At 43.0% G+C, this 24,585-nt stretch overlaps 2 protein-coding genes across 2 annotated transcripts in view; both read left to right on the forward strand.

Annotated features, from left to right (window-relative positions):
• Nucleotides 1-656: 656 nt before the first annotated feature.
• The window catches only part of LOC132871555 (claudin-4-like), a 71,179-nt gene continuing 47,250 nt past the window's right edge, over nt 657-24,585 (forward strand). Inside the window, exon 1 of the mRNA XM_060905806.1 lies at nt 657-742. The gene's annotated coding sequence lies outside the window, so the exon portion shown is untranslated. The remainder of the gene's footprint in view (nt 743-24,585) is intronic.
• cldna (claudin a) lies at nt 1,529-2,676 on the forward strand. Its single transcript, XM_060905807.1, has one exon. It carries the CDS (start codon nt 1,632-1,634, stop codon nt 2,253-2,255), a length of 624 nt encoding a protein of 207 aa, XP_060761790.1. The 5' UTR covers nt 1,529-1,631; the 3' UTR covers nt 2,256-2,676.

Genomic DNA, 24,585 nt, shown 5'->3' on the forward strand with positions numbered 1-24,585 from the left:
GTCGTCTGAGGGAGTTTTTCCTTGCCACTGTCACCACAGGCTTGCTCATTGGGGATAGATTAGGGATAAAATTAGCTCATGTTTAAAGTCCTTAATTTTCTGTAAAGCTGCTTTGTGACAATGTCTGTTGTTAAAAGCGCTATACAAATAAACTGACTTGACTTGAGTAGTTACCTCAAAAATCAAAGATACCTATAAGTCTTTTTTTTTTTTTAAGTGCGTATACACTGACGTGGATGGCTGAGTGTGGAATGTACTCTTTCCCATGTCTCCCATTTTATCTGGTATCTGATAGTGTAGAAGCTAAAGGAGGTGATATTCTCCAAGCTGTCTTTCTTCAGCTCCTTAATTGTGGAAATTCCTTACCTGTTTACCTTTGCATGGAACTCTATCCACTGAGCTCTTGCCAAGTAGATTTTAATGAGCTACCTTTCAAAAAAAAAGGGGGGGGGGCCCTTTATTGTCCTAACGGCCGTTTTTGGCTCCCGAACAGTGCTCTCTTTCTTTAATGAAAGAATCAATATCTCTTACTCTCTCCCTCTCCTTCCCTTATTCCAAACGAGCCAAAAACCTGTGAGTCTCTGTGATTTGCTTTTTCCCCCTCCACCATGTCCTCTCTGTGTCCTTAATCTTCAGACTGTTGGACAGCGAGCACTTAAAGCATATTGGACCGTTAAGATATATAGACTCTGTGGTTGGGGTTTCAGAAAAACTTGCACCCATCAGGACATCTGAATAAAAGGTCAGCATTTTTTCCCACTTTCTCATGCTTTTTTATCAGTGCGGGTTTTAAACTCTGACATTCTTTAGCAATATTATCATTTGAAGTGCTGAGGTCTGGAAGGTTACAGGAGGACTGTAGGTTTTTGGTCAGATTATGGAGAAGAGAAAACGTTTTGTTTTTTGTTTTGCGTGTTTTTTTGTTTGTTTGTTTGTTTTTAATGTCCAGACTGAAAAATTGTTGATTACTTAATGTACTATATTGTAGATTTAGGTCTTAGATTGGACAGGTTTGTGTGTATAGGAAACTGACACATTATAAAGTTTCATATATAAGCACACGGCAGTGAAAAACCTCTTAAAGTCTTGAATAATTCAGTAAAACTAATAGCAAAAGCTAATGTAAGAGTTAGAGATGTATGTCCTTAAATTGAACCTTTTTTTTTTTCATTTGCAATCAGTATCTATAAACGTGTTAGATATTGAAGGTAGATGTGTGGGTGTGCCAGGTGGAATTACACTGCTTTAAAAACAGTATTCATTTAACTTTATATCATTAAAATAAAATATAAACAATATTTCTCCCAAATTAAAATAATTCTTAATAGTGGGAGTTACTATCCACTATCTGTAGAGTCTATCTGAATGACAGTGACTCAGTTTGTCAAAGAAAAACCTGAAACTTAAGGTTTTTTGGGGGGATTGTGGAAGAGGGAGTGAGTAAGTGAGTGAGTGAGTAAGAGAGGTAGTGAGTCAATCACTTTGTGCTTGGCCCCTCCCTATTTGAAACATATAAAAGGACCCACGCTTACCCACTGTCTCTATCACTGCATTTGGGAAGACACTACACATATACTGTATTTGGATCCCTTTTTGCTTGAACTAAGACAAAAAAAAAAAACAGAGGAAGCATGGTATCTGCTGGGCTACAGATGTTGGGCACGGCCCTGGGCATCATTGGCTGGATCATGACCATCGTGATTTGTGCCCTGCCCATGTGGAAGGTCTCAGCTTTCATTGGGAACAACATTGTGACGGCACAGGTCAGCTGGGAAGGCATCTGGATGACCTGTGTGGTGCAAAGCACTGGCCAGATGCAGTGCAAGGTCTACGACTCTATGTTGGCTCTCAGCTCAGACCTGCAGGCAGCCCGTGCACTGTGCGTCATTTCCATTTTAGTTGGTATCGTTGGAATCTTCCTGGCCATCGCTGGTGGCAAGTGCACCAACTGTGTGGAGGACGAGAGCACCAAAGCAAAGGTGGGCATCGCAGCCGGCGTGACCTTCATCATCACTGGTATCCTTTGTCTGATTCCTGTCTGCTGGACAGCCAACAACATTATCAGTAACTTCTACAACCCTCTCGTGAATAGTTCACAGAAATATGAGCTTGGAGCTTCTCTGTACATTGGATGGGCCGCGGCTGCTCTGTTGTGCATTGGAGGAGGTTTGCTCTGCTCCAACTGTCCACCCAAAGACAACTACTCTGCAAAGTATACACCAGCCAAATCATCAGGATCCCAAGGCTACGTGTGATCCTTCCAAAAGAGGCTTCATCTCTGGACTTGATCTACATGATATGCTGTGTTTGGGCCAGCTGATATAGATGGCGCATATTTTATTGTATTGTGTTGTATTAGCTGCTCACCAAAGTCGTGAGAGTGCAAAGCCGTAGTGGAACAAGCAACGTCATGACAAACAGCAGCATCTGTCAGTGTTGGGTGCAACACTTTGGTGATTTTGGGGGGTTTTTTTGTTTGTTTGTTTGCTTCCCTTAATAACCAAAAGCTTTAATATACTGATTGCTGTGCTCTGATTTAGATTTCATTTCATTTCAAATTTGTTTTGTTGGACTGTATTAAACAATACACATGTATAGCATTTCAATTCTACATTTTATATTTTACATGTTTACATTTTACTTATATTCCATATCATAAAATTTGATGCTATGGTACATTGTGTCTCTTGCTTTTTTGTTAATGTTAAACGCTTAAACTACTGTACAAATAAAAGGTTTTTTCATTTAAAAAAAAATTATTTTTTATTGTCCACACAGACATACAGAGAAATCACTAGGCATATCTTGGTAACGTAAATTTAAATATTTTTTATGAATTAAAATTAAATCGTTTTTTACAAATGGCTGATTTAAACCAAATCAAATCTTATCTAGCTTGTTCATAAATCATATTGAGAATCATATTTAGAGAGAGATTAGTAAGAATTAATAAGGATCACTAATGCTTTTCAAGAAAAGTGGATCTGTGATTTTATTTGATAATTTGGTATCAGGTTTATAATCTGATAACTTTAACCTCATGTTTGAATCTATGGTGTGAATGAACGAGGTGTGTGGAGAATAAATTGAGTAATAGGGAGAATAAACTGGGTAATAAGGAGAATAAACTGGGTAATATAGTTCGTTTACATGATTTAATCAAGTTCTATTTCATGCTTGGTTTAAACTGCAGTAAAGTTGGAAATATTCAGATTCACACTTCCCGGATCAATAACTCTTAAGCAAAACGTTATTAAAACACAATAGATGCCTCTTTCCTACTGGACCGAGGTAGACAATGAGCTACAACTTCATTTTAATCAAAACGAGTCATTCTTCTTGCTGGACTAATAACACTGGTCTCTTTGTGCAGCCGGCTGTGAGACAAGTCTCACTTTTTAGGGACCATCTAAAAAGCGTAAGACCTAAAAGAGATGCTATGAAAATATTCAATAGCTTCACTCTTATTCACTGTAGTGACACAAATCACTGCACACATTAACAGTCTCCTGTTCGTTATACTACAACAGTTATTTTGGGGGAAAAAATGTGCCTTTGCATCATCTCATCTCATCTCATCTCATTATCTCTAGCCGCTTTATCCTGTTCTACAGGGTCGCAGGCAAGCTGGAGCCTATCCCAGCTGACTACGGGCGAAAGGCGGGGTACACCCTGGACAAGTTGCCAGGTCATCACAGGGCTGACACATAGACACAGACAACCATTCACACTCACATTCACACCTACGATCAATTTAGAGTCACCAGTTAACCTAACTTGCATGTCTTTGGACTGTGGGGGAAACCGGAGCACCCGGAGGAAACCCACATGGACATGGGGAGAACATCTTGCTGTGAGGCAACAGTGTTAACCACTACACCACCGTGCTGCCCCTTTGCATCATTTTGGGGAATTTTTATTGGGAAAAATATTCAGTAACTTTAATCTTATTCACTGTAGCCCAACGAAAATCACAATACTTGTCAACCCCCAGAAACTGAAAAGCAATAGATCAGATTGCATGACGCAGTCATGGCCTTATATGGGGGTCCGGGGCATGCTTCCTTGAAAAATTAGGGGAAAAAAAATCATGTAATCAGGTGCATTCTCCTGTATTCTGAGTACCATATTTGAAAAAAATTGATCAGGAAATTGGACCGACATACTTCACAAAATGCTGCTTCTCACCTTGCCTTGATGCTTTGATGCATGGATGATCTGACAATAAAGTTCACCTTGAACTTGTCATTGCGAATCTTCATTTCTGTGGAGTTTTCATTGTTCGTGATCACCAGAGCAGGTTTGGTTTTTACAAATACTGCTGCGATTTGTTGAATCATGTGAATTCATTGCTGGTTGGCTTGAACCATAACGAGAACCAATGGAATGGTGCGATTGAGCAATACAATTTATATTCAACATCATTATCGTGCTATTCCATTGGCTCTTGGCTTCACTTAATATGACTATTTGAGGCTATATACTTGTATCCCCTGTACCGGAAACAGCTGAAGCAAGATCAGAAGAGCGAATCAACTGAGGTTCACTGATTATTTTGTAATGCAGTAGTTTTTAGAACTAAAAGCAGTAGGTGGTATTCACCTGTCAAAGGTGGTAGACTCCTGTGTGAATAGGTAGAATTGGCAAGTACCATCATTGGCTGTGGGTCATATGGACCAGACGTCCAAATGGAGTGAGGGATTTGATAAATAAACAGGAAAAATCATTAGAGATGAATGAAGCTCAGATAATAAGAAAGTTCAAGAAGAACAAGCAGACACAAATGAAGACTTACACAAGAATGTAGAAGAAGATAAGCATTGGAAGATGTCATTGCAGACAGAAGTTCAAGAAAAGCAAGCAGACAAAGATGAAGACTTACACAAGATGATAAGCATCAGAAGATGTAATTGCAGAGAGACATTCAAGTAGATCAAACAGACACAGATGAAGACTTATATTACATTACAGGCATTTAGCAGATGCTCTTATCCAGAGTGACAGACAACATACCTACAGCAGCCTGGAGAGCAGTTTGGGGTTAGGTGCCTTGCTCAAGGGCATCCATCCATCCATTATCCATAACTGCTTATCCTGTGCAGGGTCACAGGCAAGCTGGAGCCTATCCCAGCTGACTATGTGTGAGAGGCAGGGTACACCCTGGACAAGTCACCAGATCATCGCAGGGCTGACACATAGAGACAAACAACCATTCACATTCACACCTATGGTCAATTTAGAGCCACCAATTAGCCTAACCTGTGTGTCTTTGGACTGTGGGGGAAACTGGAGCACCTGGAGGAAACCCACGCAGACATGGGGAGAACATGCAAACTCCACACAGAAAGGTTCCTGTTGGCCACTGGACTTGAACCCAGAACATTCTTGCTGTGAGGCAACAGTGCTAACCACTACACCACCGTGCCGTCTTGCTCAAGGGCATTTCAGCCATTCCTGCTGGTCCAGGAAATCAAACCAGTGACCTTTTAGTCCTAAAGCTGTTTCTCTAACCATTAGGCCATGGCTTCCCCCTTAGACAAGAATGAGGAAGAAGAGAAGCAACAAAAGAGGTCATTGCAGAAAGGAGCCCAGCCTGAGAATGGAAAAAAAAAACAATGGAGAAAGTTGCTAGTGGTATCAAAGAGGCTCATAATTACAGTGAACAGGAAGAAATGGCACTGCCAGGTTCAACCAAACTAAAGCAACCATGAACCAATATATTGTACAACAGTTTCGGAAAGAAAATTCGATGTTGTACACTTGCCTTCAAGAGCCATCATATCAAAACTCCTCACAGCCAGAAAATTCATAGTCCATACTTAAACATCAGTACAGTTTGTACAGTCCCTTCCTGCAGTGCTAAATACTTCTTTGAAAGAAAAAGGGAGCCAGTGAGAGACACACTGGTTAAGATATTTGTGCTACAAAAAGGAAAAATAGCACACAAAACAAGTGAAAGACAATTCAGACCAGCAGCAAATATAAGAGGGAGAATTGCAAGATCTAGACATAAAGGAGTGAGCCAATTCTTCTATAGTAAACTTAAACACCTGTAAGTGAACAGGTTTCAGGAAACACAACCCCAAGTCTAAATAAAAATATTCTTCAAGTGGTTAATTCAGAGGTTCGAAAAAAGAAAATAATCCATGATGTTATCATGGAGATGTACCTCACTCAAAATATTATGAAGGAATGTGACTTCAGATTTCACAAGATGCCTGGGTACATACAACACTTTCAAGGGGCAGCCATGGCCTGAAGGTTAGAGAAGCCCAAAGGGTCACCGGCTTCATTCCTGGGACTGGCAGGAAAAATGTGAGGGGAGCTGAGTGACAGGGTTCCTACACATTTTTCATTTCAAAATTCCATACTCAAATTTCCAGACTTTATGGCATGTTTTTCAGGCTATATTTGACGCCACAGTACAAATAACTAGATGTTTATCATTTAAATAAATGATTTTAAAATTCAACTGTTATTATATCCACATTCACTGAATATGAACAATCACACGCTCTGATTGGCTACTCTACTACTAGGCTATCAGCTCATATATCATTAGTAGAGAAAAACAAAATGGTGGAGCATGTTGCTGAACCAACCGAGGACGAAATAAAAACTCTACTCAAAAACAAACTCCCAAAAAAATACAAAAAAAGAAGCAACAAAATATGGAATGAAATTATTTGATGTAAATTGTTTGAATGTATCTTTTTTCAAGAATTATTATTATCACATTTTTCACAAATTGCTACTGTCATTTTGCCGATTTGTTTACATTCTTCATTTTTAAACATTAAAATTTGTTGAATTTTTTTTAGACTGGTTCAAAAGCTCAAAGAAGTTTGAAAATTACAGAACTGAAATGTCCAAGGAAGAATTCAATAAATGTCTAATGCTATTCTATACCTCAACACGACAGCAAGCCGGCACGTCCTAAAAAAAACAACAACACTAAAGTCAATTTGTGCAGCCATCAATAGGTTTTTGTCAGGTGCGAGGTAGGAGGCGGATGTAAGTGCAGAATTATATTTATAAAGAAAATGCAAACACACACAGGAAAGCTATTCAAATCGGCAGGCAAACTCATAAATGTTAAGACAAGCAAAATGTCAAGCGAGACACAAACAGGATATCACAGGCAGCAAGAAAACAGGAATGAGGGACAGGCACAGAAATCAGGAAACCAGGAAATCAAACATGGGTAAAGTAAGGCTCGGTAATGCGTGACTGACGTGGTGTAATACTTCACCCTAGGCATGCGTCTAAGCAGTCCTTATATAGGTGCACATATTGCTCCTCAATCATGTGCAGGTGTGCGTCGTTAACAGCGCATGTGCGAGAGGTTGCTCGACGTGTGAGCAGTCCGGAATGCACCAGAGAGTTCTTCAGGTGAGCGCGCCAAAGTGCATTGGACTGACAGACACAGACACAGACACACACAGACACACACAAACACACCCCAAAGAGCTCCCTCCGGGAGCAAAAATTCATCTTTCTTGGCTCTGGTGGGGGCTCGGGCTCAGGCTTAGGACAAGACTTGGACTCCTGATGTGCACTGGTCTTGGGCTCTGGAGATGGCTTGAGCTCTGGAGATGACTCTGGCTCTGGACTGGATTCGGGCTCAAGCTCTGGACCAGACTTGGGCTGTGGACTGGACTCAAGCTCTGGGCTGGACTCAAGCTCTGGAAATGTCTCTGGCTCTGGACTGGACTTGGGCTCAAGCTCTGGACTGAACTTGGGCTCGGGCTTGAGCTGCAGAGATGACTCTAACTCTGGCTTGGACACAGGCTCTGGAAATGACTTGAGCTCTGGGCTGGACTTGGGCTCAAGCTCAGGAGATGACACAGGCTTAAGCTCTGGACTTGGCTTGGACTCAGGGCTGGAAGTGTGCTTGAGCTCTAGACTGGACTTGGGCAGCGGCGGGAGGACGACGTTCTCATGGCCGGGTGGTGGGACGACAATGCCATCATTATCAGCTGAGGCAGCTCCATCGTCCTTGGACACTGGTTCTGGAACAGACTCAGGTTCTGGCATTGGCTCAGACTCTGGTGCTGGCACTGGTTCTGGAACAGGTGCTGGTGCTGACTCTGACTCTGGCACTTGCACTGGTTCTGGGGCAGATACTAGCACTGACTGATTCCAACTCCGGTGCTGGCACTGGTTCTGGAACAAGTACTGGCGCTGACTCTGACTCTGGCATTGGCACTGGTTCTGGCACAGACACTGGCACTGACTCTGACTCTGGTGCTGGCACTGCTTCTGGAATAGACTCTGGCGCAGATTCAGACACTAGCTCTGGCACTGGAGCTGACTTTGACACTGGCGCTGGCACTGGTTCTAGATTAGACACTGGCACTGGTTCTGACGCTGGCACTGGTTCTGGTGCAGGCTTGGGTTCAGGTGCTGGCTCTGGCTGTGAGACCAGCTCTGGAATAACACCCTCTAGGAGGAAGCACTGGAGCAACAGCCTCCTCTGCTACTGCTGCCTCAACCTCAGGCGTGATAGCCCCCTCCCAAAAAATTTCACAGCGGTCCTCCTTTTCCAAAGATTCATAGATCACCCCGAGCACAGCAAAAAAGGTCTGTGAGCTCCGGAAGCATGGGTGCTCTACTCTGATGAGGTAATCCACCCGTTGGTGTGCTCATCCAGAAATAAAAGTGAGTACAAAGCTTACCCAGATAGGTTCTGGTGGCTTGGGCTCTTGGAGGTCCTCATAGAAAAGTCACATTATAAGTTAAATCCCCTAGGATGATATATTCAATAGTAGGTTGCTGGGGGGCTCATTCCAAAATGCCACTAGAAATATGAGGCGAGGGGCTGAGATATCGAAACCTGGAAGCGGCATGGAATGGTGTATTGGTACAACTCAGCTACATCCATTGTTTGGCAAAGTATTCTGTCAGGTGTGAGGTAGGAGGCGGATGTAAGTCCAGAATTATATTTATAAAGAAAGTGCAAACACACACAGGCAAACAATCCAAATCAGCAGGCAAACTCATAAACGTTAAGACAAGCAAAAGGTCGGGCGAGGCACAAACAGGATATCACAGGCAGCAAGAAAACAGGAACAAGGGACAGGCACAGAAATCAGGAAACCAGGAAATCAAACACGGGTAAAGTAAGGCTCGGTAATGCATGACTGGCGTGGCGTAATACTTCACCCTAGGCGTGCGTCTAAGCAGTCCTTATATAGGTGCATATATTGCTCCTCAATCATGTGCAGGTGCTGGCCCCTCCTCAATCAATCGGTGCTGGCCCCTCTTCTCTTCACCCTGTACACCGCAGACTTCTGCTACAACTCGGAGCTGTGTCACATTCAGAAGTTTGCCGAAGACACAGCCATCGTTGGGTGTATCAGTGACAACAGAGAGAAGGAGTATAGGAGCCTGGTGAGGGACTTTGCTGTGTGGTGCAACAGGAACCATCTGCAGCTCAACACCTCAAAGACCAAGGAGCTGGTCATTGACTTTGGGAGGTCCAGACCAAGGTCACGACCAGTTCTGATCGAGGGAGTCGAGGTGGAGGCTGTGGATTCCTACAAGTACCTCGGGCTGTGGCTGGACAGCAAGCTGGACTGGACTTGCAACACCAAACACTTATATAGGAAGGGACAGAGCAGGCTATACTTCCTTAGGAGGCTGCGGTCCTTTAACATCTGCAGGAAACTCCTGTGGATGTTCTATCAGTCTGTGGTCACCAGTGTCCTGTTTTACACCGTGGTGTGCTGGAGGGGCAGCACATCCAAGAAGGACACATCCAGGCTGGACAAACTGATCAGGAGGGCCGGCTCTGTGGTCGGCATGAAGCTGGACTCTCTGGTAACGGTGGCAGAGAAGAGGACTATGGACAAACTATTGAACATCATGGACGATGCCAGTCACCCTCTGCACACCGTCATCAGCAACCAGAGGAGCCTGTTCAGTGACAGAATGCTCCTTCCCAAGTGCAGGGCGAACAGACTCAAAAACTCCTTTGTCCCTCATGCCATCAGGCTGTACAGCTCCTCTCTGGGGGGGAGGAGGGGTAACAGGAGGACAGAGGATGGGAAGTTGCAGTAGCCTAGCCTAACAATAAGCAATACCGGACAATGTGCAATATAATGTGCCATATAAAGTGCAATATCTCTCCTGCCACTGCCCCCCTTTTTTTTCCTCCCTCCTTCCCCCCTTCCCCATATCTTATTCTTTTTATATTTGTATATGTAAATTTATCTAGAAGTTTTCTCTATTTATTTTCTCTGTTTATCTGTAATGATGCTGCTGGAATCTTAATTTCCCTGAGGGAACCCTCCCAAAGGGATCAATAAAGTTTTATCTAATCTAATCTAATCTAATCTAATGTGCAGGTGCACGTCGTTAATGGAGTGTGTGCGAGAGGTCGCTTGACATGTGCACAGACTGGAATGTGCCCGAGAGTTCTTCAGGTGAGCGCGCCAAAGCGCGCCGGACTGACAGTTTTTAAGAAATCCGCCAAAACGGAAATGATTTTCATCTCATCTCATTATCTCTAGCCGCTTTATCCTTCTACAGGGTCGCAGGCAAGCTGGAGCCTATCCCAGCTGACTACGGGCGAAAGGCGGGGTACACCCTGGACAAGTCGCCAGGTCATCACAGGGCTGACACATAGACAACCATTCACACTCACATTCACACCTACGGTCAATTTAGAGTCACCAGTTAACCTAACCTGCATGTCTTTGGACTGTGGGGGAAACCGGAGCACCCGGAGGAAACCCACACGGACACGGGGAGAACATGCAAACTCTGCACAGAAAGGCCCTCGCCGGCCCCGGGGCTCGAACCCAGGACCTTCTTGCTGTGAGGCGACAGCGCTAACCACTACACCACCGTGCCGCGCGGAAATGATTTTGTCAGATGTTTTGGATTAAGGTTTTATTTATTGAATTTGAAAAAATAAAAATAAAAATGCTCTGTTTCCCAAAATCCAGTGAATGTGGATAGAATAAAACAGTTATTCCACTCAATCTCGTTGTACATGGCTTGTAACTGCTGTGGATATTATTTGCAATAATTAATAATAATTTGTTTACATATATGTTTGCATATATTATTTATGTGGTTTATTTCTTGTGAAGATTTATTTGTATTGTGCAACTCAAGCCCAAGCCCTGTCAGCCCTTCTTTCTACATGTCTGAGCATGTCAGAACATGTCTCAGGGTTTACATGTAGATGTGAGACTATTTAAGACACTTCTGCAGTGTAGTGAGTAACAGGTGCTGAGGGACAACCATGTGAGGACAAACAGTGCTAATTTCTGCTGGAAAGCACCACATCTGGTGGGATCACAGGACGCAATTAATTGCGGGAATCCACCAAGAAAGTTTCAAGAAGTTGTTTATTCTCTGTTTTCAAGGTGATCCTAGTATTTCCTATTTTGATTTTGAGGGGGGTTTTTTTTGTTCAAGACTCATTCCCCGTGTTGTATGCAGCCAGCAAGTTCGACGGTGGATTGTTGACTAGGGTGCATCAGTTGCCCCCTAAAAATGAAAAGTTCCTCCGATCATGATGCATTTTTGTTTTTATGTTCCTTTTGGTAAGAAAACACACTGGGTGAAATATTTTGACAAAAGTCAAAAGTTTAATGGCGGCACCAGGAGCTCAAAGTTATGGAAAAAGCTGCTATTTTATGACTTTTATGACAAAATTTCGATCACTTTTCATGAAACATTATGGCACCTTATAGAGTATACTAGATATCTTAGATACTGTAGACAGTATGCATAGAATGTCTAAAAATATTTGTGGAGGTTTATTTTAGGGTGTCATTAGCATTATCTATCAATGTTATAACCCTGGTTTTAAGCTTGCCGCCTATGCATATGCTAACCCCTGTTAAATGCAAATGTTCTTAACATGATCTCTGGGTCACAAGAAATCAATAAATGGAGTCCAACATTGTGATTCAAACCTTATGCAAAAACCTAAAATAAGTGTTTTTTGGCAAAAAATGAATCTCATGGTGCCAACATTAGACTTTTGAATATGGTCAAAAAATTTTACAGGATGTCTTTATTGGTGAAAAGGAACACCCAAACAAAAATGCATCAGATTTTATGAAAGTGAGGGCAACTGATGCACCCTATTGTTGACGGTGAATTGGAATAAAGAGAAAAATAAATCCATCTGTATAAAGAACCAGTGTCGCTTATTTCATGGAGGGAGTGATATGGCTTATAGCCAACTCGGTGCCACACGCCTCGTTGGTTATCAGCTCATGTACAACTCGGTTTCGTGGAATAATTCTTAAATATGTATGTTACATTGCAAGTATGTAAGGTAGTATGTTGCCAAATAATTGCTAGAGGTAACCAAGTAATTGCTGATATTATACAGGGTGTTTCAAAAAATTTGATATAATTTCAAAATCTAATAACTTTGCCAATTCTTGTTCAGTTGACTTCAAATATTAACAGCATGTGTGGAAACAGGTAAAAATGTTATGTTTAATGTTTTTTTGTTTTTATCTTTTTAGGTATAGAAATGCCATTCACTGGAACAGAAATGGTGTTTTGTGTGTTAGAGTATGCTCGAACACAGTCAAACAAGACTGTGCAGTGTGCATTTATGAGAGAATTCCTTAAAAATGCACCAACTGCAATACAGATTTGGACATGGTACAAATAATTCAAAGAGGAAGGCTGTCTGTGTGTTTGTGTCTCAGGTGGTGCGCATATTGTAAAATTTGTGAAATCGTTCATGGAATCCACATACATTTGAATTTCTCATTTAAATTTTGAGGAATAAATTGTATATTGCTCAACATTAAGCCTTTTCAGTTTCATTTGCCTAGACTATGTAGTTTCTGGGATCTCATCTGATTATCTCTAGCTGCTTTATCCTGTTCTACAGGGTCGCAGGCAAGCTGGAGCCTATCCCAGCTGACTACGGGCGAAAGGCGGAGTACACCCTGGACAAGTTGCCAGATCATCACAGGGCTGACACATAGACACAGACAACCATTCACACTCACGGTCAATTTAGAGTCACCAGTTAACCTAACCTGCATGTCTTTGGACTGTGGGGGAAACCGGAGCACCCGGAGGAAACTCACGCGGACACGGGGAGAACATGCAAACTCCACACAGAAAGGCCCTTGCCGGCCACGGGGCTCGAACCCAGACCTTCTTGCTGTGAGGCGACAGCGCTAACCACTACACCACCATGCCGCCCTTTCTGGGATATTTACATCTCAAATAATATCAAATTTTTTGAAACACCCTGTATTCTTCCATCAGGCCCAAAATTTCTAGTGGCAGCCCTGTGGCAAGGTCCTGTAGCTCATACAAATCAATTAAAACCAAACCCAGACAAGTTCAATGCACAGCATTTTATTCAAGCTGCAATGCTAAAACAATGCAGTGTTATTCTGATGCTGTCATGTAAATGTGAAAAACTGACCCCTTCTACCCGTAAAAGCAACAAGAGGGATGTTGATGTACAACTCATCAAAAGAAAAGAGAACAGAAGTGCACTGACATTGCTTCATTGAATATTAGATGGAGTAAAACAGTTTACTGCGAACACTGTTTTACACACTGCTCAACAAACAACTATAAATAAAGTCAAATAATAATTAGCAAATCATACATTAAAAGAATGCATTTTGAAAACTTAGCATAGAACTGAGAATAAAATGGAAAATCATTGGTCACAAAAAGTTTAGATTCGAACATTCTCCCCCTTCGTCTTTTTATGTCTCACCTTCTGTCATAAGCACATACACACCATGACTCAAATATCATGAAACCACAAACACACGCACAGCAACGGAAACACAGGAAACCAGTTGGCATCCTGTTGCAAAGACTAGTTGAGTGACACTGACGTCCATACACGCCTGTTCAAACTGATTGGGTGGCAGATATCAGGCTAAGAGGTCTTGTGCAAGCGCCACATACACAAGTAAGGGCAACTATGTTCTCACACACACCTGTTCTAACACATACACCTACATACACATACACAGAAATTCACAGAAACACAGAGACAGACAAAAAACAAATATACTGTCGCAGATACGCAAATACACACACACACACACACACACACACACACAATATTTGCCATCATTCATGCCTGGGGCAGCCCCATAACACCGGCGAAACTTGCCAGCTTTCAGAAAACTTGCAATTACACATTCTTACATTTGTAGTGTTGCAATGTGCACTCGCGCTGAATTTTTTTTTAGGTACGATAGAGTCCAATGTGCAGATGTCAGATAGTTCGGTGATGGCAGATGCCACAGAAATCATCTCAGACATATCACATGCACATCTTGCCTTACTTTAATTAAATGACATCAAACTCACACTGGTTTGCAGGCCTCAACGTTAACTTTTGACACTTTAAATGGCTTCAAAAAAATCCCCCCCCCCCTTGAATTTCCTTTTGCCCTAAAATTTTGCTGTATGTCGGCAAGTTTTCAAGTACACGGTTCAAGGCAACACTGATATGTTTTCTAGGGGTATAATTGGGTTATTTAGATAAAAGTACGTTTTAAAAAAACATTTATTTTTAAAAACAACATTTATTTCTGCTACAGAAGAACAAGACAAGCCCTGAAAACATGAAACATAAATCAATATCATATATGTAAGACTTCCGTACAGTACTAGTACTTAATATGTCTTTTTATATAGAGTTTAGGACACAAAACACACTTTGTTTTGCTTATAACAATGACTAGCAATATTTCAAAGATCTCATCTCATTATCTCTAGCCGCTTTATGTACAAGCTGGAGCCTATCTCAGCTGACTACGGGCGAAAGGCGGGGTACACCCTGGACAAGTCGCCAGGTCATCACAGGGCTGACACATAGACACAGACAACCATTCACACTTACACCTACGGTCAATGTCACCAGTTAACCTAACCTGCATGTCTTTGGACTGTGGGGGAAACCGGAGCACCGGGAGGAAACCCACGCGGACACGGGGAGAACATGCAAACTCCACACAGAAAGGCCCTCGCTGGCCCCGGGGCTCGAACCCAGGACCTTCTTGCTGTGAGGCGACAGCGCTAACCACTACACCACCATGCCGCCTATTTCAAAGATGAATTAGAAAACTAAAAACATTATAAAACAGGAGTCTATACTGTGGGCGGCACGGTGGTGTAGTGGTTAGCACTGTCGCCTCACAGCAAGAAGGTCCTGGGTTCGAGCCCCAGGGCCGGCGAGGGCCTTTCTGTGTGGAGTTTGCATGTTCTCCCCGTGCCCGCGTGGGTTTCCTCCGGGTGCTCCGGTTTCCCCCACAGTCCAAAGACATGCAGGTTAGGTTAACTGGTGGCTCTAAATTGGTTGTCTGTGTCTATGTGTCAGCCCTGTGATGACCTGGCGACTTGTCCAGGGTGTACCCCGCCTCTCGCCCATAGTCAGCTGGGATAGGCTCCAGCTTGCCTACAGGGGTAGAAGGATAAAACAGCTAGAGATAATGAGATGAGATGAGTCTATACTGCAGTACCGTCTTATCATTCAGTTTGCCATTGCATTTAGGAGGAAATTAAACAACCTGTCCTCCTCATCTACATCAGCTTCCTGTGGAGCCTCTGCAAATTGTGGGCGCCGTTCACACTGTCCCTCTGTCCACCATAGGTGGGCTGCCCTCTCAGCATTATATGCATTAAGATCCAGTGTCATGCTCCATCCCGGACATCCACTCTGGAGATTACAGATCTCTCACACCAGCGCCGATCCGGATCCGGGACAGGAATTCCTTCTCCCCTGAACTCACTTCCTGGTTTTCACTGCTGCTTATTTAAAGGCCAGACTCAGACTTTACCAGAACGTCTCGTTTCTTTCTCTAGCCCAGGGGTCCCCAACCTTTTCAGCCCCAAGGACCGGTTTGGTTCTCATTTTTTCCCCAGCGGACCGGGGGGGACACATATGTTCGCGTGCACATACTTTTACAAATGAGGATAGTCAGCAGGATACAATATGTGGGGGTGGGGGTATTTATTCACAAGTGACTTTAAGGTTGGTATGTTCCAGCCATTGGGGGTCTTTGGGGGGGGGATACATGATCATTTATTATTAGGGGACAATTTTGGTGATATTTCATATGGTGTTGTGCATGCATATTAAAAAATAACCACTTCAGCCATGAACAGTAGGTAACAAACTCTTGAAAAAGAACGTGAACTTGAACAAGTGAAAATTGAACTATGAACAGGAAGTAAACGCGAAACAACATGGACAACACAATATGTACTGTACAAATTAATACAACGAATTAATAAATTTAGTGCTCGTTGAGGCCAAAATGCAATTTATTTTAATGGTTGCCCTGTGTTTGTTTCCCTGCAACAAGAAGATTCCATCTGGGGGTGATGGAAGACAGTGACACTCTTAATGTGTTTGAAATGTCCAATCGATTGCGCAGTTTTGTTTTGGTCATGGTCATTACAGAAAACCCGGCCTCGCATAGGTATCTCATCTCATTATCTCTAGCCGCTTTATCCTTCTACAGGGTCGCAGGCAAGCTGGAGCCTATCCCAGCTGACTATGGGCGAAAGGCGGGGTACACCCTGGACAAGTCGCCAGGTCATCACAGGGCTGACACATAGACACAGACAACCATTCACACTCACATTCACACCTACGGTCAATTTAGAGTCACCAGTTAACCTAACCTGCATGTCTTTGGACTGTGGGGGAAACCGGAGCACCCGGAGGAAACCCACGCGGACACGGGGAGAACATGCAAACTCCGCACAGAAAGGCCCTCGCCAGCCCCGGGGCTCGAACCCAGGACCTTCTTGCTGTGAGGCGACAGCGCTAACCACTACACCACCGTGCCGCCCCCTCGCATAGGTATGTGGTTGGAAAAGGAAGCAATGTTTTGAGCGCTTTTGCGGCTATTTCCGGGTATTCCGCTTTGGCTTTGATCCAAAATGCAGGTAAAGAGGTTTGCTCGAACATAGTCTTAAGACCACCGTCATTTGCTAGTTCGAGAAGCTGTGCTTCCTCCTGAACAGGCAGGTGATTGGGGATGCTGGCAAACGGGTTGCGGATCCACTCATTCTTTTGACGCGGATCCGTGGAGGCTGGGAAGTACTGTTCGAATTCTTTCTACAGCGCAACAAGGTGATCACGAATCAGCTCCGACAGAGCTGGCGCTGCCTCAGTCTCTCCCAATATCCCCACTAATGTATGAAACATATCAAACACACCCCTGCCTACTCGACGTCCCCACTGAGCCAGCTTTGCTTTAAATGCAGCAACTTTATCTGCCACTTTAAAGACCGTTGTCATCCTCCCCTGGAGTGTCAGGTTGAGCTCATTAAGCAAGCTGAAAATGTCACAGAGGTACGCGAGTTTTGACACCCAATGGTCATCACTAAAATGCGCGGCCAACTCAGATTTTTTTTCTGCCCGAAGTTTCTGCAGAGGCTCTCGCAACTCAAACACTCTGGCCAGTGATCTCCCCCTCGACAGCCATCTGACCTCTGCGTGCAAGAGAAGGCGTTTGTGCTCTGCATCCATTTCTTCGCAGAGCTGTTCAAATAACCAGGTGTTGAGTGCGTGTGCTTTGATGTGGTTGACAATTTTAACTAAATCATTTAGTACAGCATTCAACTCAGGTGACAATTTACGGCTGGCCAGCATTTCTCTGTGAATGACACAGTGTGTGTGTTCGCAGTCAGGTGCAACCTCTCTGAGCCTCGCAGTGAAACTGGACAGCCGCCCAGTCATCGCTGCAGCCCCATCAGTACAAACGCCGATGCAGAAGGACCAGTCTAACTTCCCGGACACATAACCATCCAAAGCTCGAAATAATTCTGCACCTGTGGTGTTTGTTGGGAGTGACAGTACACACAACAAATCCTCCTACACATCCTCTTCAAAAATGTACCGCACAAAAACAAGCAGAATTACCTGGTTTTCCACATCAGTGGACTCATCAACCTGAATCGCAAACCACGGTGACCCTCTTACCCTCTCCAACAACTGTGTCTCAATATCCTCCGCTATGTCATCAATCCGCCTATGGACAGTACTGGCTGAAAGAGGTACCGCGCCTATCTTTTTTGCTGCTGCCTCACCAAAGACTTCATTGTACATGTCTTTTGCACATGGCAGAATTAGCTCTTCCCCAATAGTGAAAGGTTTCTTGCATTTAGCAATTCGATTAGCCACTAAGTATGAGGCTTTTAGCGCAGCCACATTCACAGATGCAGTTGTCTTGAGCACGAGTTTTTGTGAATCTTGTTCACGTTTTTTACGCTCAAAGAATTCAAGGGGTTTGTGTTTAAGTGTCGGATGTTTGGATTCTAGGTGTCGAATGAGCTTGGATGGCTTCATAGCCTCATTCGACAACTTATCGCCACATACCACACACAAGGGATTTGGTGCATGCGAGTCACCGGTCTGTGCAAACCCATATTTAAGATATGACTCGTCATATTTGCGATTGAAAGATCCCTTCTTTTTCTTCGGTGTTTCTGGTTCACCAGTATCATCAGTGGGCCTTTTTTCGCCCCTACCCACACCAAAGAAATTCGCTAACGACGTCTGCTTTTTGTTCATTTTAGCTAACGTGTAGCACTGACTGTACAGTACCACTGACCATGAACTGAGCTGAACTGAGACTGCGCTGCGGGTTAAGTAGCCTACGTGTTGAGGGGCGGGACAGACAGACAGTCATCATGATTGAAAAAAAAAGCTGTTTAATATGCTGCTATGGGCCACCTATGCAATCTGTGCAGTCTCCATGTAGACGTTTGACATCTAAACGGGTGTGATGAGCGCATTTCTGTTTTTTTTTTCCCCTCGCATTTTTTTCGTGTCAAGGCCCAGTTTGGAATGTCTCGTGGACCAGTACCGGTCCGTGGACCGGTGTTTGGGGACCGCCGCTCTAGCCGGTTCTGTGCCGCTCTTGCTTCTCATGGTTTTTCTCTCTAGCGATTTTCTCTTGTCCATGGTTTTTGCACTAACGTTTCTCTGGTTCTTGGTTTTTGCACTAAGGGCTATTTCTGGTTCATGGTTCCTTGCACTAAGGGTCTTTTCTTGTTTATGATTTTTTTGTGCTAGCGTTTTTGTCTTTGCCTGTTTCATGTTTTTGTCAAGTTGTTTTGTTCTCATTTTGCCCGGACTATTTTTGCTATTTGTTTTTCGTCCTGTTTGTCTTTTGCCACACCCTTTCTTCCCTGTATTAAATCATCTTATTGGATTACTGTCCGTGTTCTGTTTTTGGATCTTAACTTCACCATACCTCCGCCAGCCCTAACATCCAGGCCCTGTAGCCCAGGGGTTCTCAACCTTTTTCTGCTTTGAGGCCCACCTATTCATACTTGTACAAAGTCTGGGGCCATTAAAAAAAGATCCCCAATTATTTTGGCTCATCTATTCTATTAGAATCTAATAATATATTGTAAAGTGTATTAATGGTAATATTGTGGTAATAAAATAATTAATATAATTAATATTGTAAAGTGTATTAACCCCCTGTGACAGATGGGAATTAAATGCAATAAAAACAATTTTAGAATATAATGCCTTTATTGTCACTATACACATGTACAATGAGATTAAAAGCAACTCCAATAACAGTGCAAACAGCGTGTAGAGAAAAAGAGGGGGTAAGGTGCACAGTCCTGAGGTGTATGTGTTGTGTTTCACATTATGGAGTGAGGTATTGCACAGAGTCACATTATAAAATATTACACATTATGAAGTATTGTAAGGTGTACAGTCCTGAGGGTGTGTGTGTGTGTGTGTGTGTGGGGGGGGGGGGGGGTTTGCACAGTCCTGAGGTGTATGTGTTGCGTTTCACATTATGGAGTGAGGTATTGCACAGAGAGTCACCTTGTGAAATAAAATATTGCACATTATGAAGTATTGCACAGGGGGGTTAGACTATAAAGTCAGAGCATATCTGAGTTCAGGGCAGTTATGGCTTCTGGAAAGAAGCTGTTTTTGAATCTATTTGTTTTTGTCCTGATACACCTGTAGCGCCTCCCTGAGGGCAACAGGTCAAACAGATCAAAGCCAGGGTGGGAGCTGTCCTTGATGTTCTTAGCTCTGCTGAGGCAGCGGGAGGTGTAAATGTCCATCAGGGAGGGGAGAGGGCAGCCGATGATCTTCTGTGCTGCCTTTACTACTCTCTGGAGCCTCTCCCTGTCTACAGCAGTGCAGCTGCCGTACCATACTGTGATACAGTATGTCAGCAGGCTCTCGATGGATGAGCGGTAGAAGGTCAGCAGCAGGTTGGAGTTTAGGTTGTGCAATGAGGCATTGGCTTGGTAGAGGTGGCTTGTGTGGTTGTTTTCTTGGTCTTAGCATAGCGCCGGACCTGTGGCCCCGCTTCTGCTTCCTCTCCCTCCTCCGTCTGCGCCGCCTCCTAGACCCGACAACAATCCATGGAGAGCCTGGCGGTCTCGCTATGTCATCTGGGCTGTTATGCGTGTAGTGAAAGTCACTCGAAACAGATATCTGGTGTTGGTCACCGATGGCCAAAAGTGTCTGACGGGTGTACTGGATGTTCACAGAACTGATGGTGCACAAGCAAGAAAGAAATATATAAAAAAAGAGCACTGAAAAGGAGAGCCGTGAGCCACTGCAACCACGCGCGCCGCCATCTTGGACTTTAGCCTGTAGGTATTGTATTAAAAACTGTATGGATGTGCCAGAAGCCAAACCATGCGTGCAGGGCATTGTCAGTCAAAAGGGATTAATGATCCAAAAGTGGAGTCTGGTCCATTAACACAAGAACTTTATTGCCATGTTTGTATACAGCAAACAAACAAGTTATTAAAACCAAGAAGTACACTGAAAAGTGGATATAGAAACCATTCAATGGGATTAGATGCTTACACACACATTAGGATTTTTCCTATGATAGAAAAATTTACCAGCTAAATTTGACATTAGTAGAATAAAATTTGATCCTACTGTAGCCATAACTAAAGACAAGTTATGCATACTATTAATTAACTTAATGTGAAGATAATTAACAGATAATCAACAGATTTTAAGGGGGTTTTTTTTCCAAAAGCTTGTGTATATTTTTAGTCTCTTGTATTTGTATCTGTACACGACCCCACCAGCTCTGCTGATCAACTTGTGTTTGAATAACTTTGAATTAATTAATTAAATATTCATTCATTCATTAGGAGTTGAAAAATTATCCATCCATTGAGTTCCCCGACATCTCACTCTGGTGCTGCAGACATCGTTCTACACGGACAAACAGATGAAAACCTGGAAGAGCATGGAGCCGTACAATGTTTTTTTGTTTTTTTTTAAATACGTGGCTGGGTTAAAGATCTGGGGATCAGGACACTACAAGAGAAATCCTGTATCGTTTTTGCCCAGGAAAATAGGAGTTTCTGGGCATTTTGTACGTGTCTTTGGGATGGTTGCTAGGACGCTACAAGTTTTGGTATCGGGTGTAAACAAACGACTGCCACTCGATTCTCAATCCTCCCTGCTCTTCCCTTCCAGCAGGCATCACAGAGCCATATAATTAGCCACAAACGTGTGTGTGCACGCACGCGATCTCCAGTCACTTTTTTTTATTCTATTGACTGCTCAGTCACAAATGCTACTTGGTAGGGGGATGGTAAACCCTGGATGCACCACTTTTAAGAACATGCACACAAATGCGCATGTGCACCTGAAGCGAGCCAATCAGAATTGCCGTTACCAATCAGGAAGTAAAAACAAAATGGTGATCACAGGGGAGGTGATGATGCTGGTTAATATGTCTTGTTTTTTGTAATGTACTCACTCAAATCATTTTTGTGTTTAAAGAAGCCGACCATAGGTGTGCTTGAATGGGCCTAACTCGCTAAAATATATTTCTGCCTGAACGTCTTGGTCAGGCAAATCGGGCATTCGGGCAATGCTTGGTGTTCAGGCTAGGTTTGAACATTATAGCTTAATATTATATTTTAGAAAAGAAAGTAACGACAATAGTCTGGAAACAGAATTTTTCCATACTCTATTTTCCATACTTATCCAGACCTGGAAATTACTAAAATCAAATTCCATACTGCATAGGAACCCTGGAGTGAATGAACAGCATGTCCCCCTCCCTCTGTATCATGGCTGAAGTGCCCTTGAGTAAGGCACCTAACCCCAACTGCTCCCCAGGCACTGTAGCGTAGCTGCAAACTGCTGTGTGTGTGTGGGGGGGGGGTTAAATACAGAGGAGGAATTTTGCTGTGCTTGAGTGTACATGTGACAGACTTCTACTTCGAGTTGACCCCTTTGGTTTTCATTTGTATCATGAAACAGGAATAAGCATAGCTGTGCAACTACTGAGAAAGAAGATCCCACTGATGTTTATTGATGTGACTGGTAATGTTGTATCCAAAGTTCCCGGTCAGTAAAGTTAGTGAATATTGAATATTTTCCAATAAAAATTCCCCAAAATGATGCAAAAGCAATCTTTTCACAAAATAACTGTTGTAGTATAACCAACAGGAGACTCTTGATGTGTGCAGTGATTTTGGTGATGCTACAGTGAATAAGAGTGAAGTTATTGAATATTTCCGTAGCATCTCTTTTGGGTCTTGCACTTTTTAGACGGTCCCTGAAAAGTGAGCCTCAACTCACAGCCAACTGCACAAAAAGATCAGTGTTCTTTATCCAGCTCAGAGAATGACTCACTTTGGTTAAAATGAGGTTGTAGCTCTTTGTCTACCTTGGTCCAGTATGAAAGATGTGTATATTTTTATTTTAACGTTTTGCTTAAGAGTTATTGAGCCGGGAAGTTTGAACCTGTGAATCTATTTCCAGCTTTACCGCAGTTCAACCCAAACATGAAATAGAACTTGATTAGAAATTGATTAAATCATGTAAATGAGCCACATTACCCAGTTCATCCTCCACATTACCCAGGTTATTCTCCCTATTACCTGGTTTATCCTCCACATTACCCAGGTTTATCCCCCACATTACCCAGGTTATTCTCCCTATTACCCGGTTTATCCCCCACATTACCCAGGTTATTCTCCCTATTATCTGGTTTATCCTCCACATTACCCAGGTTATTCTCCCTATTACCCGGTTTATCCTCCACATTACCCAGGTTATTCTCCCTATTACCCGGTTTATCCTCCACATTACCCAGGTTATTCTCCCTATTACCTGGTTTATCCTCCACATTACCCAGGTTTATCCCCCACATTACCCAGGTTATTCTCCCTATTATCCGGTTTATCCTCCACATTACCCAGGTTATTCTCCCTATTACCCGGTTTATCCTCCACATTACCCAGGTTATTCTCCCTATTATCTGGTTTATCCTCCACATTACCCAGGTTATTCTCCCTATTACCTGGTTTATCCTCCACATTACCCAGGTTATTCTTCCTATTACCCGGTTTATCCTCCACATTACCCAGGTTTATCCCCCACATTAACTGGTTTATCCCCCACATCACCCGGTTTATTCTCTCTATTACCCGGTTTATCCTCCACATTACCCAGGTTATTCTCCACACACCTCATTCAAACCATAGACTCAAACATGAGTTTAAAGTTATCACATTTTAATGTAAAAAGTTTAACATAATAATGGGGAAATATATTGTTACAACAATAAACTTTTCTTCATGTTATGTGATACTGAATTTTTTTTTTCCTCATGTGGCAGCAATAAGCTTCCATAGAAATCTCAACCCACCATTATCAATGTTATCATTTGTTATACGTAGAGAGAGGATATTACACGGTCGCACGAAGATATGAAGTTTATCTTCAAGTAGTGAACATATTTCACGAATGAGTGAAGCGAACGAATAAAAATATTTTCAATATGAGATGATAAACATGTAATATTCTTTGTATTATTTGGACACATCCATACAAAAAAATACGCAAGTTAATCAATTTTCATTTTGAACCAATTTGCCATTTTGACAACGCGCGTCTAGTCAGCAGGAAAACACTGCGAGTGACATCATCAGAGTGAAATATTGGGAAATATGTCACTCAGATTTGTGATGTATTTTGTGTGAAAAGTATGAGTTTGTCGACACGAGAAGATAAACTTCATATCTACAAACCTTGTGATTTTTCTTATTATATAGACACATTCACAAAAAGTACCCAAATTTATCAAAACAACTCATCAATTTCCTCAGGAATAAAGATATTGAAAAATATGTTACTCAGTGTCCCAGATGTAGTTTGTATGAAAAATACGAGTGGTGTATTTCCCAGTAAAACACTCATGCCTATATACATACGTAATTGAGATTGCAAGGCGGCATGGTGGTGTAGTGGTGAGCACTGTCACCTCACAGCAAGAAGGTCCTGGGTTCAAGCCCAACAGCCAACGTTTCTGTGTGAAGTTTGCATGTTCTCCCCATGTCTGCATGGGTTTCCTCCGGGTGCTCCGGTTTCCCCCAAAGACATGCAGGTTAGGCTAATTGGTGGCTCTAAATTGACCGTAGGTGTGAGTGTGAATAGTTGCCTGTGTCTAAGTGTCAGCCCTGCGATGGCCTGGTGACTTGTCCAGGGTGTACCCTGCCAATCGCTTATAGTCAGCTGGCTCCAGCTTGCTTGTGACCCTGCAAGACCTACAGATACCCTGTACCCTGCAGCTACAG

Source organism: Neoarius graeffei, chromosome 23 (assembly GCF_027579695.1).
Source record: "Neoarius graeffei isolate fNeoGra1 chromosome 23, fNeoGra1.pri, whole genome shotgun sequence".
Taxonomy (NCBI): Eukaryota; Metazoa; Chordata; class Actinopteri; order Siluriformes; family Ariidae; genus Neoarius; species Neoarius graeffei.

What these genes read in the sequence shown, in the direction of transcription:
- cldna (XM_060905807.1), top strand. Translation starts at nt 1,632, where the DNA reads ATGGTATCTGCTGGGCTACAGATGTTGGGCACGGCCCTGGGCATCATT.